The sequence below is a fragment of the Branchiostoma floridae genome, chromosome 2 (genome assembly GCF_000003815.2).
Source record: "Branchiostoma floridae strain S238N-H82 chromosome 2, Bfl_VNyyK, whole genome shotgun sequence".
NCBI classification, from domain to species: Eukaryota; Metazoa; Chordata; class Leptocardii; order Amphioxiformes; family Branchiostomatidae; genus Branchiostoma; species Branchiostoma floridae.
In genome coordinates this window covers 13,500,954-13,517,104 of record NC_049980.1, presented here as the reverse complement: position 1 = coordinate 13,517,104, position 16,151 = coordinate 13,500,954, and the positions used below count along the sequence as shown (strand labels likewise).

Here is a 16,151-nt window from a genome sequence, read left to right as displayed (position 1 = left end):
GGCGAGAATGCATGTATTTTTTCCCAAACAAATGTAGGTACTTCTAACGTTAGTGTTGTTGTTGTTCTTTTTTGACGTAAACTTTGTACATTCAAAGTGTAAGTAACTTTAAACTGCCAGAGTTTGAGCCCAATAAAACACTCTTAGTACCAGAGTATCACCACTGACCTCCAAAAAGAAACCCCCGAACAAGGTAGAAACTCCTATCCTCCAGGTCTCGCACGCTACGAGCAGGAAATTACAACACTCAGACAAGATTACGTCCGATGGCTGATTGCATACAAAGTAAAACAATTTAACAGTGGTATACAGGACATATACTTAACAAAGAATTCGAAGGAAAATGAAATATATAGATTAAGCCAAATCAAGTTAACTTGTTGGTCCTTGGATTTTTCAGAAAAGAAATGAAGCGACAGGGTGGTAAAATTCTTGTAAAAATTCGAGACGTCTCCGTTTACGTAATGGCTCATACAAAACAAGAAGAAGATTGAAGTTTTTAGCTTGAAAAAAACAACAACAACAACACACTCCTACTACACAACACCTGCACCTGCTTGACAATTATTAAAACGTATGCCCTACTTGATTAAAAAAAAGCAATGCAATAATAAATGTACCCACATCACAAGGAGATTATGACGGTACTTAGACCTAGTTATCGAAGTGGAAATTGTTGAATGGCGTCATGTAATTTCATGATGAAAATCTTCTGAATGGAAGATGCGGTTTTTTTTCACTCTCGGAAAAATAGGAGCTGCCGCAATTCTAAAAGCCAATCAGTATAGGCGCTCCTGTGGAAGATTATATTCTTCCATATGGGCCCGGTTCATATTGGGCAAGCTCTGTTTTGACCTGAAATCAATTCACAATATTAGTTCTCTTTTGGGGATAACTTATAGTTAAAATATTGCATTTTTGCGCAGGGGTGACTTGGAACAGTCCAATGTTGCGTGGGAATGGGTATGGCTGAAATATGCTGTATTTGCACCCAAGCAAATGTCGGCCTTTCTAGTTTCCATATATGTCTTTAAAATGATTTTATTGAGGTTTTAAGTCAATTTTTAGACCAACATTTTTTTTTATTTTCCACTGAGAAAAGGTTATCTTTGAAACCATTTGTTAGTTGCAGTGTAAATTTCACTTGGACGATACATTTATAATAAAATGTCTTGACAAGTCTTAGCTGCCTTAGAATATCAGCTGTATGTCATAAAATACGTCCTACGATTGTACTTCGTTTGTAATTACGCTTTGACTGACAGGAATTTACTGATTTAGGGAGCCATGTTGAGCTACTATTCTATAGTTCATGAGAGAATTTGTAAGCAGTGCACAAAGAACGCAGTGGAAAATGAAACATATTTCTTTTGTGAATGTCTCTGAATCGATGCCAAGAAAGAATATTCGAGAGAGTGTCCAAAATCACTCCAAGCTTTTCATTATTTAAAAAACGCAAAATATAGTCTTCCTACTGCCATCATCGAATCATTTCATTTTTAACTTTTTTTTTCTGAGAGGAATTCAAACCCCACAATGGTAATGTAGGTATAGAACCCTATTCCATATACTTTATGTATAGTCAACCACTTATTTTTAGTATGTTTGAATTTAGATTATTGACTTGTAGTCAGCCCACGTTCAATCATTTCTTGTAAGTACGTTAATGTCAGTATTTATTTTGTTCACTGCAATTTACACTATGTGCAAAAATTTTCAATAAAACCTTATTCATCATCTATGATTTTACATCTTACCCTAATCGCTTACAGTTGTTTCCAATAAAGCAGCCTAATATTACCTTTCCTTTATTTAGAAAAATAGGCTGGATATTATTTCAGGTTCTTTGGATCTGTAGAAAGATAAGGTACATCTTGGCATACGCTGTTTCTAGTCAAATGATACCTCACAGCACAGTCTCTGCTTCTATGTATGGAGGCACTTCTGCCATCACATTGGTGTGGATAAGGGGTGGGCTCTTCTTCAGTTTTGGGGGCACTTCAAGGGGACGCTGTGTGCTCAGAGACTTCGTCACGCTTTTATTCGCCTTCTCACGTGGTCCCACGCTGGTCCCCTGCTTCTTCTTGGAGCCACAGAAGGTGGTCTTGACGCAGGCGCGGAAGTCCTCTCCCACCATGGCGTAGATGAAGGGATTGGTGGCGGAGTTGGTGTAGGTGAGTATCAGCGCAGCAACCTAAAGGTGGTATTGTTAACATGACGTCTCAATAAACACGTTTACTTAATATCTAACTGCAGGTGCTAGGTCAAAGTTAAAGAAAGCCCATGGTGCATGAATAAAACCTACCTGAACGCTCTTATTTAAACCGACTGAAGGACGTTATATTCATATCTGGACCTGAACAAATAATAGCCATGCTTAAGACGAAAATTGTGAACATGTCAGAGCTCAAGGGGAATCCGTAAACATAGGCACAGAATCTTAGTATCAGCTTCTCATATGTTTCCTATGATAGTTGTCTTAAAAATCGATTTTTTACAGAAACATTTCATACGCCTAAAGGGAGAAGGTTACTGATAGCGTTCAAGTTATAAAAGGAACGCTTGTATCTTCAGCACTTTTCTAAATGTTTGTGAAATTTATATATGAAATGATATTTCGATCATGGAATGAGTCCTGAAACTGTCTAAAGGCAACGTCCGGCAATTGCACATTTGCTTAAATACCTTTAAGACAACAGACATTTATTGGTAAGCCATACATTGTATTCTTAGTAAAATAAGATAAAAAGTATTTTTAAAAAATGTCATCATGTGGGTTGAACATAAAATAGTTTAGTTTTTATACGACAAATCTCACTGGGATGAGGGGCATACAAACTTAGCCACGTTTCCAATTGAGACTTAATGTGAAGTTTACGAAGAAATCACCTTGGGAATAAACCTCTTTTACAAACTCAGACGCCAATGCCAAATCTGCTCACGAACGTTCGCTACTTTTTCCTTTCGTGAGAGCAGATATAACAATAACGCCGGAGTTACGCTGAGCAGTGGAGGGCTTAAAATTATTACAGTACCACTTGAAATTCTTGGAAATCCTTCTTTTCCTTGAGAATATTGGCTAAATCTTAAGAATTTTTAGGTTAGAAGGAATAGGGAGGGTTTAAACTTTCCCATTTTGGTCAAAATGTGTTCACAGTTCACCAGTTTAGTTGGCGTAAGGAGAGCTTAAGCTGGTGGATCCTGTGGATAGATACAGGTCAGAAAACTGGGGGCAAATTTGAGGTTTCTTTAGTAGCTAGAGTTAGTAGCTTCCTGGATCGGAGTGGGAGCTGATCTTTGACCCCGTTTTCTTCTTTCTGCTGGAGAAATATTTCTGTCTCCGGGAAGGAGGGTCACCTAGCCTCTTGACGGAGTATTCGTGTGTGCAGTGGTGGCCTGTTCGCAGTTGCGTTTCACAATCCCTCAACTGCATCTGTATGTGGCTTGGCATGTCCGTTGTCCGTATGTGCGAGATGGTGCATTTTGACGTTGTTGTTGTCTATACTATATTATAGCTGTTCCTATTTGTAATGTAATATTTCGGAAACCATGATTGTGTTTTAAATTTGGCAGTTATAGTTATGACAGCTTTTAAGCAAGGTTTTGGTATAAGTCGATGTGATGTGTTCTGTGTGCGATATAAACCACAAAAACATCACAACCGACATAAACCATAATTACGTCACAGACTATGTTACCTACGGTCACTTGCAATTGTGGATGTTGTCAGTCTTTTATGGGTCAGCGCTTATTCCGTTACTCCAATCATATTATGTTATTTGATAACGTTGTTTCAGCTTTGCCTGGCGGCCGGAAATATAAATTGTTCAAAACGCGATGAGCATGTAGGTCAAATGAGACTCCAAGCAGATATTTGGCTCCAGCGTCCTAAACTGCATTTTTTTACTATATCTGTGATTATTGTAGTGTTTTTAACAACTATCTGGACGAAGAAGAGCTTGTTTATATGATTAACGAGGAAAGTCATATTTACCGCATTTCATGATATGACGCTCAAAAATGCGATATATATAAGTGAGATAAAGAAGAATATCGATAGATATCAATCAAGCAAATGAGGACCTATTTTTGCATAAATGATACAAAAATACTATGATTCCACAGTGTTAAGAGATGGGAATTTCATTCTTGTCGCATTTGGAAACTAGAGTTCGGCGACCTCATACCTCCATGAAAATTTAGAGCTTTCGTAAATTTCATGCAATTGATTAACACATTAACATAATTTATGCATGGTGTTGTTCATCATTGACTAACGTACACGTCACAATTATAAAATTCCCATTATTAATCATAAAGCGGTTTTGCAACTTTTACATAAATTATGTTCCTCATTACCATATTTGGTATCTGCTTATATTCCACCTATCATAATTAACAAGTGTTACATTTATTGAAGTCCAGTTATTGCAAACAATGGAATTATACAATTTTCTCATTAATTATGCAAATTAAGCCCTCATTTGCATAAGATGCATATCATTATGAACATCTTTGCCCAAGCTACCTACATACCTAAAATGCAGGCAATCCGTCGTTCCTTTCTGCAGTTATCCTCTTTGGAGTGTCTTGACAAAAACACCCCTGCAGTTCCACAATTAAATGTTAGGGGAATGAAACTAGCCCCACTTTGTCATGACGCTAAGAGCTATCTACCACCCAAATGTCTCGACCATATCACGTCCGGGACAAGAGATACATTGACAAAACTGCTATGATAGAATGTTCTCATTAATTATGCAAATGTATTCCTATTTTGCATAATTAGCATTTTATCTTGTACAAAATTGTCTAAGGTACCTACATACCAAAAATCATGCAAATCCGTTATTCCCTTCTTGAGTTATCGTCTTCAGAAGTTTTTGACAAAAATGCCCCTGCTATCCCAAAACTAGACGCTAGGGGGCCCAAACTTATGTCATTTTTTCCTGAACACAAGAGCTATCTAATACTCAAAAATCGTGACCATAGCATGTTCAGAACACCGAGATAGCAAAACCGGAAGTTGCGTTGCAGTACCAAGGGGAGCCGCTATGTGGCCCAAAATCTAATCATTTCCAGCTTTCATCACACCCTACCAACACACCAAGTATGAAACCAATCCATCCAGCCGTTCTTGAGTTATCTTGTTTACACACACACAGACAGACAGACAGACAGACAAACGCTGGGTAAAATATAACCTCCATGACATTTCATGGAGGTAATTAAGAAAGCACATCCATGTTTATCTCGAGTTTAGCGGTCGCCTATATAGCTAGCAACAGTCTCTTCTGGGGAATTTTCTTTAGGAAAAATAACTGTGTTTTAAGGTGCTTCAGCGCTCCTTATTCTAGGTTAACTCTGATGTATTTCCTGTAGATGAGGAGAAATAATGTGGAAACGTACCTTGATCCAGTAGATTGTATCTGTCATTTCCTTCTTCTCGTTCAGCATGAACCAGAGGTTGACGGCGTGGTTGGGAAGCCAGCAGACTGCGAAGACTACCACCACCCCAATCACCAAGCACGCGGTCCGTCTAGTCTGTCAGGCAAATCGACATGACCATTGACATTTTGAACGCAGACTTTATTGGAGTTGATTTTGTAGTTGTAATTGTAATTTTCATAATGATTGTTTTCAATCTGAAGTGACATGACGATTTTACCTTCGTGGAAAAAGCTTATCGGTTTTGGTTGTATAGGAATTTTCACAACTATAACTCAAAATCATTATGATTGATACATATAAATTTGGAGGTGTGTGCACGTGTAGTTGTTTACATAACAAATTCGGCGCATCAAATGCTAACGTGATGAGTGCCCGGGATTTCATATTTATAACTTTTCATAAGTTTTATTTAATGTCTAATGTACATTTTTATCTTGGGTAAGCAACGAATAAAACAGCTCACAGATTGAACTGCGAATGCACGGCGAGGTGCATTGTGGGTTAAAGTCCCCTGAGAGAGACATACAAAGCACGTTTGGACAAATATTAAGTATTGTCCTGACAAGACCTTTTTACAAGTCAGGGACATTCATCTTTCGCATATTGTCCACAATGCATATCATCTTTTCCCGATGTGCACAACTTGTTATCTGCCCATTTTCTTCAGCAGTTTTTCTTATAGCCGCTGTTTCCACGAGTGCAATATTTAAAAGCATTGCAAACTTGTAACGTATGTCTACCAATTTTGGAGTCATTTTCGCTCATTGAATAGCATGCATGTTAGGCATACTTAACAGGTGACGTTCTTAGAGGTTGAGCTTTGAGAGCACCAAATATTCCAAATAACACAATTTCGACACGCACTCAGGTAGTTACAAAACGTAAACGCAATAAGATCATGGCTGTCTAATTTTCTATCATAGTTCCAATGAATAAACGTTAGCCTATGGTAAACAAATACCTTTTCCCCCTGGCTGTCAGGCTGTGTGTTCGGCTGGAAACGGTTGTAGAGGCGGTAGACAATGGCCGAGCACGTGAACAAGAAGACCACCAGTGGGATGAAGTAGATGAACAGCATGGAGTAGATCCTGTAGCCAAGCGCCCAGGCAGCTGACGGGTACTTCGGGCGGCAGACCTTCAGAATCTCTCCATTCCATGGGATGTCCTCTATACGGTAGAACAGAGCTGTCGGCAGGGTCATGAGGAACGAGGCTATGGACGAAAATAAGAGCTCGATTAAAACTGTGACCAGTATTTAGTTAAAACAGGGGGAATGGCGTCTTGCAATCAAAAGCAAGACGCATCCTATCATACATGATTAGTACGTAAAGAGTATCTCAATGGACTGCGGTACGTTGGTGTCGTTGCTGTGTTTTTAAATTGAATGTGTTTTACCCTAGACTTAATCATGGGAATATCATGTGGGTTTTGTTTTCAGAATTGTAAGTAAAAGTTTGACAACAAAACACACAAAGTGTAAAAAGGCGATTTGTTTTTATCGATGACATGCGTTGAGCACTCAAATCACTCGGCCGCTGCGACGCCGCTTAAGTACCTAAGCTTCAGTGAGTTACCCACTTAAGAGACAGGTACCACCTTCTCAAGAAAGTCTTGAACATATCTCTCAAGAGTGCATACCTTGGGGATTTCTGATGTTGCGCTCAATTCAACGCTATCATCTTCGCTGCAGAAGTTCATGCTTTAGGGTTTGTGCATAAGTGTGTATGCTTGTAAATAGACAATATTATTTAGATCAGTCGTGGATACATCTTTCTGTGATGTTGCGTGCGGGTTGAGTCGACAATCTCTTAGAATCCTCTCCAGAGTAGCCAAGCCAACAGAAAGGTGTTGACAAAATGATCATGAAGAAATGATTAGATTATAAGCTCCCTGTAGCTTTCTATTTGCACCACAGCAGGGCATCTGGTTCTGACATCTCGTTTTCTGAGCTTTGCGTGGTCGTTATTTTTAATGGTAGCGTTAGACAGACCTTGAGCTTAAGAATGATAAAGTAGTATACAGTTTTGACTGATGATGTATGAGACTTTCAGGGTGAATAAATCAAGAAGAAATTGACATATGCTAATTAACATACTAAAATTCTAAATTTGCAAGTCAAGAAATAATTTGTGGAATTGATGAGAATATTTCATAGATCTGACATACGGCGTTTTGACATCTAACATATTAGAGGAAAATCAGCTTATATCAATCATTTATAAGCATGCTTCATTAGAAAATACTCTAATACCACACGGAATTTCATACTTGCAGCAGTTGAAAATCAATAGACATAAATCTAGCGAATTCGGACTTCATTTGCATAAACAATGAGAAACGCTGCAATATTGAGAAATGCTGCTTCTTTGGTTAGAAATGTCTTTCATACTTTTGTGTTCTTTGAGTAGAGAGGATATTGAAGAAGACTTTTATGATGTATTCAAATAATGACCAAATGTGATACATGATGATATGAGGACGTTAACCCTTTACGTCAGATATAAAGATTTTAGTAACAGTATGTGTTCGCAAAACTCAATGTATTTTCAATGTTTATGTGGTTGTTTCAATGGGACTGTGAGAGTTGACGTCACACGACTATGAATTAAATCAACGCCGCGTGTAGGCGTAGATAGTTCCCACATATTGAAACGTGTTTTCCATTGTAAGCTATTAGAAGACAGCCGTGGTTTAGGTCGCACATTTTGCTTGACTGAGACGCTTCTAAAAGCATTCTGAAAAGGTGTGTCAATACTCGGCGACCCTGCAGAAAGCCTCATGGAGGAACCGCCGCCATGTGCAGATGAAGTCTTCCTCATCATTATTCATCATTCAGTCCCGTAGCTCAGGTGGCCGTAGTAAGACGTAGTAGTGATGCTTTCGAATTCCTAGATGTCTTCCTAGAACGCCGTTAACTAGGAATTTTGACTATCAACATTTAGACGAATTAGTAGATTGCGCTGCCTTTAGATTAATTAACTGTGGCCCTAAATGCTTGTCCTACATTGCACGATCTTCTGTTTGTGTGTGTGTGTGTGTGTGTGTGTGTGTGTGTGTGTGTGTGTGTGTGTGTGTGTGTGTGTGTGTGTGTGCGTGTGTGTGCGTGTGTGTGTGTGTGTGTGTGTGTGTGTGTGTTTGCGAGGCCCCCTTTCCACTAGATCACGCTGCGCTCTCACCGCGACCTAAACAGGATATATGTATCCTTCGCTTTCACACTGGGTATATCATTCAAAATGTAAAATTGTGACCGAGAATAAGGCCATGTTGATTTGATTATATGGATGACATCCTCTGGGAACTCCAAAACTGATGCGAGCGATCGAATAAAAAAAAAAAGTTTGGCCAAAAAAAAAAGTGCCTTCAGTATGAAATCAAAGTGGCCAGGAAGGTTGAATATAGGACTAAACACACATAGTATGGTATACAAACAGTTAGGTGTAGGGACAAGTACATCATACGGGTGCAAAACATTTGTTTCTTGGACGAATCCGAAAAAACAGACCTTAAAAAATCAGAGGAACAGGTTTAGCCAATTTCAAAATGGACACACTGTGTCGGCTGGCATTTGGGGTCTTACCGCGGGCCCAAAAGACAACAAGAGCGAAGTCAAGTAGAGTTTATAGTCAATTGTACCAACTTGAAGTTTCTACAGTCAAAGGTACAGAGACAGTTAGCCTTTATAACATGGAGATGGGATTTTAAAATGCCAGTGGGAGTCCAATAATCCACCAAACAGATTCCTTTGTAGCAAAATTGACCAATAACCATTGTTTTAAGTATTGCCAGTTCTCAAGTTTCCACAGACAATCAGGTCCAGGTTCGGGTCCGGACCGGGAAATGATCCTCTGGAACTGAATTTTCTGTACTGGTACCTCCCCCTACCAACAATAGATTTTTTTCTTTCTTTCCTTTCACAATCTTATTCTTTGACTTAAGATTTATTTTGGCATTCTATATAGCTATGGCATTGGTTATCTGTTTGCTGATACTTTTTTTTCAATCTACGGAATATTTGTGCTCATTTTACAGCTGTTTTGTACAATTTATTGTGTGGTCGAAAACTTTTCTTTTTTTTTGGAAACGGCCGAAAATTGGTGCGAGCGCGGATGTCATCCATATAATCAAATCAACATGGCCTAAGTGTAAAAATATTAGTTTCTTTTCGATACAACTCGTTGAGTCAAATTTCAGGTCGCAGAGAGAGCGTAGTGAGAGCGCCGTCCTTGTGGAAAGGGGGTATTATGAGTGACTACAAGTTTGATAGATACCTTCCCAGTATAATTTCAGTATTTACCATGATAGCTATATATTTTAAATTCAGTCAACGGAACAGTATGTAGTAAAGATGCAGAGTACCTATCCAGACGGTGATGCTGCCGATGATGGCTACTCGTCTCCTCCGGAAGGTGAGTGACATCATGGGGTGCAGTATGGCACAGTAGCGGTCAAGGCTGAGCAAAGCCAGGGTCAAACAGGTCGCCTGGACAGTCACCTGATTTTTGTATAAGATGGAAAAAAAGAAAATAAGATGGATAAAATGTTCAAATCAATTTCAATAAAAAGAATTGACATTCGTAAAGCAGTCGTATAATAATAGCCAAAATTTTTCATTTTGAGTACAATTAAAACCTAAGAAATAGCACTTAGGCTAACGTCAGATTTGTAAATCGGGGCCCGTATACAAATAGAAATGTATACCTAAATATACACAATAATGCCCAAGACTGTTCTCTCTACGTCCTGTGTAGTCTTTCGTATCATACTTTTCGTTCACGAAAGTTGCCCGACCGGGCCCCGGCTTGAAAATGTGACTATATGACTTGTTTTGTCAAGGGGGTGATCATCTAAGAAACTACCTAAAAGCGTTCGCATTCACCAGATAGTCTTATGTAGAGCTGTCAAAGTGTTCAGGCTTGATTGTACCTGTGGTAAATAAACATTAAGTCCCTGGTGCCAACAGGCAGATAGGACAGCAAGTTCTCATCTATTTTTATCTGCACATATGTAGTAAACAGAGTGATGAATATATCTGTGATATTCAACACAGCAACAGAAACCTGGGATCGAGAGAGAGATAGGCAAAGGACGCTTCAATCTTCTGTACATTAAAGGTGGTATCTCACTGCACTTGGGGCACCGGTGCGGCACTGCGGGATTCGAAAGATTACTCAACGATTTTCTTACGTTTTGTGAATTTTCTTGTCTTCGAAGTCATACATTTACGTATTAAGCAATATCTAGATTATCAAACATTGCGAAATGTAAATGAACCCCGCAGTGCCGCACCTGTGTCGCAGGTGTAGTAAGATACCACCCTAATACTGTCTAGGAATCCTACGCAGAATATTTGCATCACAATGAATCTTCACCTATTTTAAACCTACAAACACATCGTGACAGCTTCTCGTGTCACTCAATGCCAAACCCCCGAGTAGAGAAGTGCGGCATTGTATACCATGTTTACGTTCTGTGCCGGGGAACTACATGGCAACTGAAGGAACGTGCGAGGAATTCTACATTGATGCGATAGAACGCTCATTGATAAAATCAGTCATGTAAAGTGACAACCTTTCATCTTATATTGATACACTTAAGGTGGAATCTCACTGCACTTGGTGCACCGGTGTGGCACTGCGGGGTTCGTTCACTGCGGCACTATCGTGTTATTTTCGCCGATATTTTTTTATAATCTAGATATTGCGTGATACGTAAAAGTTTGACGTAGAAGACAACAAAATACACAAAACGTAAGGAATTTATCTCTTACATTCGTGTCCCCAAGTGAAGCGAGATACAACCTTTATGTCTACGTCTCAATCATATAAATAATGCCCGCGTTTGTAACTCTAGCGAGTTCGTTCCTTTCCTGATGTATATACGAAAGATTACCTGCTGTATGTAGCTGACGAACTTGCACATCGTCTCTCCGAAGACGTAAGACGTCGTCAGGTAGTTGACTGCAGTAAAAGGCACGCAGCACAGCAGGAAGGCCAGGTCTGTCACCGCCAAGTTGACCAGGTAGCAGGTTGTGACGGTCCGCATCTTTTTGAAGAAGGCCACCACATAGATAACTAGTGCGTTACCTGAAACTCCCACCAGGAAAATGATTGCAAAAAAGATTGGTGGGACGTAGTACTTCCAGGAAATTTCCGTTGTGTAGGAGGCACTTTCCGTCCCATTGTAAAGAGTGGAATCGTTCTGTAGCGTCATGTTTACGGACAGGACGTCCATCGAGGCGTCTGGGTAGTTTTTGCAAATCTGCAGTGACATACAAGAACATAACCGATTAATTATTTTATAATTGAAATATATTTAAAAAACTTAAAGATACTTGCACTGTAGAGTACCACAATAAATTTTCGAAAAAAACAACAACATAATGGTGACTTTCTGAGGTGTATCCTTACCGAAGATGGTGACGTTCAAAATTTGAAACCAACCTTCAAAGCCGAGTGAACAGAAATGCTTCAGCTGAGCATAGCAATGAGAAATCCCGACCTTTCCTCTGTGCAAAATATTGATTGTGTTTACAATCTAAACATGACATTACATACAGTGATTGGCATCAGTGCCGCTGTAATCGGTTTAGTTACGCTAGGTTTTACATAAGAAACTGAAAATGTCACAGGCACACCGAAGTTTTCTTTGTTTGTTTTATTGGGATCTTCATTAGTGATGTTGCACCACTATTCTTCCTGGAGTCCATGACAAGTCGTACACAATAAATACACAATAAAATAAAGACGACTTATACATTTGTGAACAGAATGATTGGGTTAGGCACGCAAAACACGTATGCACATAAACCCTCGTTGATTACGCAAATTAGCTATATGTTCAATAAGGCCACAGCAAGTAAATTTTATGGATGACATCAGCGCGCGCATTAATTTTTGCCTGATTTCAGAAAAAAAAAAACAAGATTTTATTTTTCTTCGGAGATGGTCAACATGACGAGAAAGTACCAAAATGGGCAAATATGTTGTGTTGTAGGCTAATGGTTGTACTTGTAGAAGTGACACTAGCCAGGTAGCCATGACTGTAGTTATAGAAGTGAAACTAAACATTTAGTTAGATAGTTGTAAAAGTGGCCCCAATATGGAAGCCATGAGTGTTGTAGCCATGTTGGTAAGTGATGCCAGTCTACAACACTACTGTCACCTTTACTACACTAGTTCACGTCTTGAATACAGAAATGAATGCCTTGTAGGCTGTGATACCATGTTTCGTCGCTTCAATTATTTTTTTTACGTTTATTGCGAATATTTGGAAAATTCAGCCATCTTGTTTTTTTTACCCATCTTGTTTTTTTCGCCCTATCTCACTATTTTTGCTGTCTGCAGAGGATGTCATCCATAAAATTTACTTGCTGTGGCCTAATAAGTAATTTTATTATGTCAGTCATCATTTAGGCTATCTACGTACCAAAAATTATGACAATCCGTCCACACGTTCTTGAATTATTGTCGTCCAAAGTTTGAAACAAAATCGACCTGCAGTTAAACGCTGGGTGTGGGGCAAACTTATAAAACTTACATTCAGCACAAATATCTATCTACCATGAAAATTATGAAAATAGCATATCCAGAACATGTCTCTAAAAGAGGTTTTGCCCAGAAAAGTACACTGATCAAAGCCTGTCATGTGTGAAAAATACATGAGAAGGGTATAATTCAGGGTGCGTGTCAGTGAGTGTGTGAACTTCTCGAAACCAACAACTATGTGTACCATTAAACCCGGGCCGGCGTGACACCGTAGTGAAATAGCTTGCCCTGTGAGTTCTAATTGGGCATTTTCAACAGTATTGCAGTCAGAGCCCTCCGTATGCCTACGCCATTTTTAGAACAATTTCTCACGTCAGCGAGCCCCAACTAATACTTAGTAATCAGCCAGAGTAGACTTACAAGAAAAAAATACGCTAGACTCTCTGGCGATTTTAATTTTAGACGACATTTATATGGTGATCACGAAATTCACCCGAAAGTCAACAGTGCAACGCTGGCTTTCATAACATCTTCACATTTTCGGGTTTCCCATGTTTTGCATGTTTCTTGTTGTCGCGGCAATGGTTGGTATTTGGCTTGGGTAGCTTTATTTGATTTCTATATGAAGATGGCATGGAAAAATTGCAAATATGTTTTGTACCGGTGTCGCTTGTCTGATTCGTTCTCCAGACAATGATGACTGCTCGTGTGGACCTTAAAAACTCTCAGCATCCAGCTTATCAGGAATGCTATATTTTAATATACCGATGCCGCATGCTGTTTCTTGATTTGAGGCCGTGCATGCTCTGCGAATTACAGTTACGACGAATGTTACATGTAAACTTTACACAAGCAAACTTTTTTTTACAAAACACAAGCAGGCGGAAAAAGCAATGTGTTGCACACCATGAGTTATTATAGTTTGTTCCAAATTTTCTATCAATTAAAACATGTATTTATGTTTTTGAATAACAGATTCCCTATATATTAATCATGTTCCTTTTTGATCCATCATAAATTGGATAAAATTCTATGTGAATAACATGAACTATAAACTGAAGAACAAACGGGCAGTTTGGTCAGTTGGGCAATCTTAAATTTGGGAAAAGAATCCAGGAGATATATACATTTCATATGAAAAATTGTGTTTGATTTTAGTTTCTTGGTCTCGTTGGCGCATACGTGACGTAGAGGTAATGTTCTAACGGGCGTGCATACACCTGCACTCCGAGATGAAAGAGAACGAAGGTATAGGGTCGTGGAACTCTCATTAATTGCAGTGCAACAGGTTCCAAGACGCTTTCAGTTTTTTTTAACTAATTCGCTGCTGTCATGGTATCGGGGTGTCAAGATATTCTTCCCATTAAAGTCTAATTTTCTCGGCTTCGTTGAAATGTTGGTACAGAAATGTATTACTATATTACTAAATTCATTTCGAAGCCAGCTTATGTTTCTACTCACAGGAAGATAGACATCCAAACTTGGAGACTTTTGTTTCAGCCTTACCTTCCATACAGGGGCAATAGCAGACATCAGTTGATTATATATATTCAAATCAAATTCAGAACAAACTTCTCCAAATGTTGTAACAAGATTATTGTATGATAAGAACCTATTTTCTGAAATACCTGTTAGAAAAGGGTTTACAACTGACATTTATATTTTGAAAGTTGCTGTTTCACCTCCACCGCCCCTTTGGTGGCCTAAGGTTTGAACCTAAGGTTTGTAGGTAGGTACAATGTAGATTGCCAAGAAGATTGACTCTTTTTTTTTACCTGTTGGTTTGTATTAAGCTGTTCCACGCGTAGCACAGTAGTACCCAGAACAAACTCGATTGCAGGATTATCAACATCATCACATGTGAAAGTACTGGCAGTAACGTTAGTGATAAGGTTGGGGTTCAAGAAAGCAGCGGCGGATCATAGAACTGATGATAACATTCTAATCACAAGTTTTTGATCCAACTTCGTAATATGATGAATTTTTCACTTTTAAAGAACGTCTTTGATTGACAGGATGTTCCTTCATTGGGCATAGTGAGCAAGGACATGTCCAGCTTGACGCCATGGCGTGATCTGATCACTTTTTATGCCCGTAGCTGAGAGGATATTAGATAAGTCTAAGAATAACCGAGATCTAACCTGGCATTATCTGATCACATTTCCTTTCTTTTGATTAGTTACCAGTAGGGATGGGTACAGGTGTGACAGCGATCTCGCCCCCCCGTGATCTCGCCCCCCTACCTCGCCTCCCTTTAGCGATTTCGCCCCCCCCCCCCCAAAAAAAACGGGTTTACATGACATTTTAGAAGTTGATTGGTATAAATCACAAAATGCAGTTTCAGAATGATATAAGTACACGAGTTTGATACATAACTCCTTTCAATATCAACGTAATTACATGGTAATAAGATAGTTGTTTCAGACAAGGAGTGTTGGGTCCCTTGTATTCCCATTATTGCATATACCTGAGTCTTGACATAAGATGTATTTCATTGTATTCACCTGTCCTCAAGCAACCTATATATCTCCAATATGAAGTCTCTACCATGAAGTGACCACAAAAGAAGTATGTAATGTCTTTACTAATTATGCAAATATTAGGTATTAATTAGAATAACGCACATTTTGGTATATGCACCTGGCCAAGGGACATCTTCACCTCTAACATGACTGTTTTTTCTAGTATTTAGGAACTGATGCATTTACCCGTGTTTCTTAAGACTGGTACTTTACCAGTGTTTGTGTAGCATTTAGCAACAGCTATATCAACTTGCGCGTAGATAGTGTTTATAATGAGAAACTATTATTCACGTGTGTTTTTGTTAGTGCTTTGGAAATGTTTGCAGCACAAGAAAGAAAACACTGTGACAAATTGAAAACATATAGCTGACGTATTCCGTACCATAGGCGGTGTTGATTTATACGTTCGCAGTAGCACTGTTTTTATGCCACCTCAGCTGCAAAAAATGTCTTTTTCATTTCAATGTCATGTTTGCACCGAACAATATAGTATCGACTTTCGAGGTATGACATCTTACGGTACGGTAATAAGGTGCCATATAGGTACCAGGTAACACAACATACCAGGTGCAGTATAGTACCAGGTAGCGCACCTGTAATATGTAGTAACCAGCTGCTCTTGGAGGGGGGGGGCGAAAACGCTAAAGGGGGGCGAAAACGCTAGTGATCTCGCCCCCCGGGGGGGCGAGATCGC

At 39.1% G+C, this 16,151-nt stretch overlaps 1 protein-coding gene across 1 annotated transcript; it reads right to left on the bottom strand.

Moving 5' to 3' along the window:
• Positions 1-1,032: 1,032 nt before the first annotated feature.
• LOC118410158 (G-protein coupled receptor 54-like) lies at positions 1,033-11,707 on the bottom strand. Its single transcript, XM_035811690.1, has 5 exons — positions 11,341-11,707; positions 9,808-9,943; positions 6,413-6,663; positions 5,410-5,544; positions 1,033-2,194 (listed from the first exon to the last, which is right to left on the bottom strand). The coding sequence occupies exons 1-5, from the start codon at positions 11,680-11,682 to the stop codon at positions 1,907-1,909; spliced, it is 1,152 nt and encodes a 383-aa protein (XP_035667583.1). The 5' UTR covers positions 11,683-11,707; the 3' UTR covers positions 1,033-1,906.
• Positions 11,708-16,151: the final 4,444 nt, after the last annotated feature.

Coding starts and splice junctions, on each gene's coding strand:
- LOC118410158 (XM_035811690.1), bottom strand. CDS start 11,682: ATGGACGTCCTGTCCGTAAACATGACGCTACAGAACGATTCCACTCTT. Junction 9,944..11,340: donor TCGTCAGCTACATACAGCAG/GTAATCTTTCGT, acceptor TACAAAAATCAG/GTGACTGTCCAGGCGACCTG. Junction 5,545..6,412: donor CTGACAGCCAGGGGGAAAAG/GTATTTGTTTAC, acceptor TTTGCCTGACAG/ACTAGACGGACCGCGTGCTT.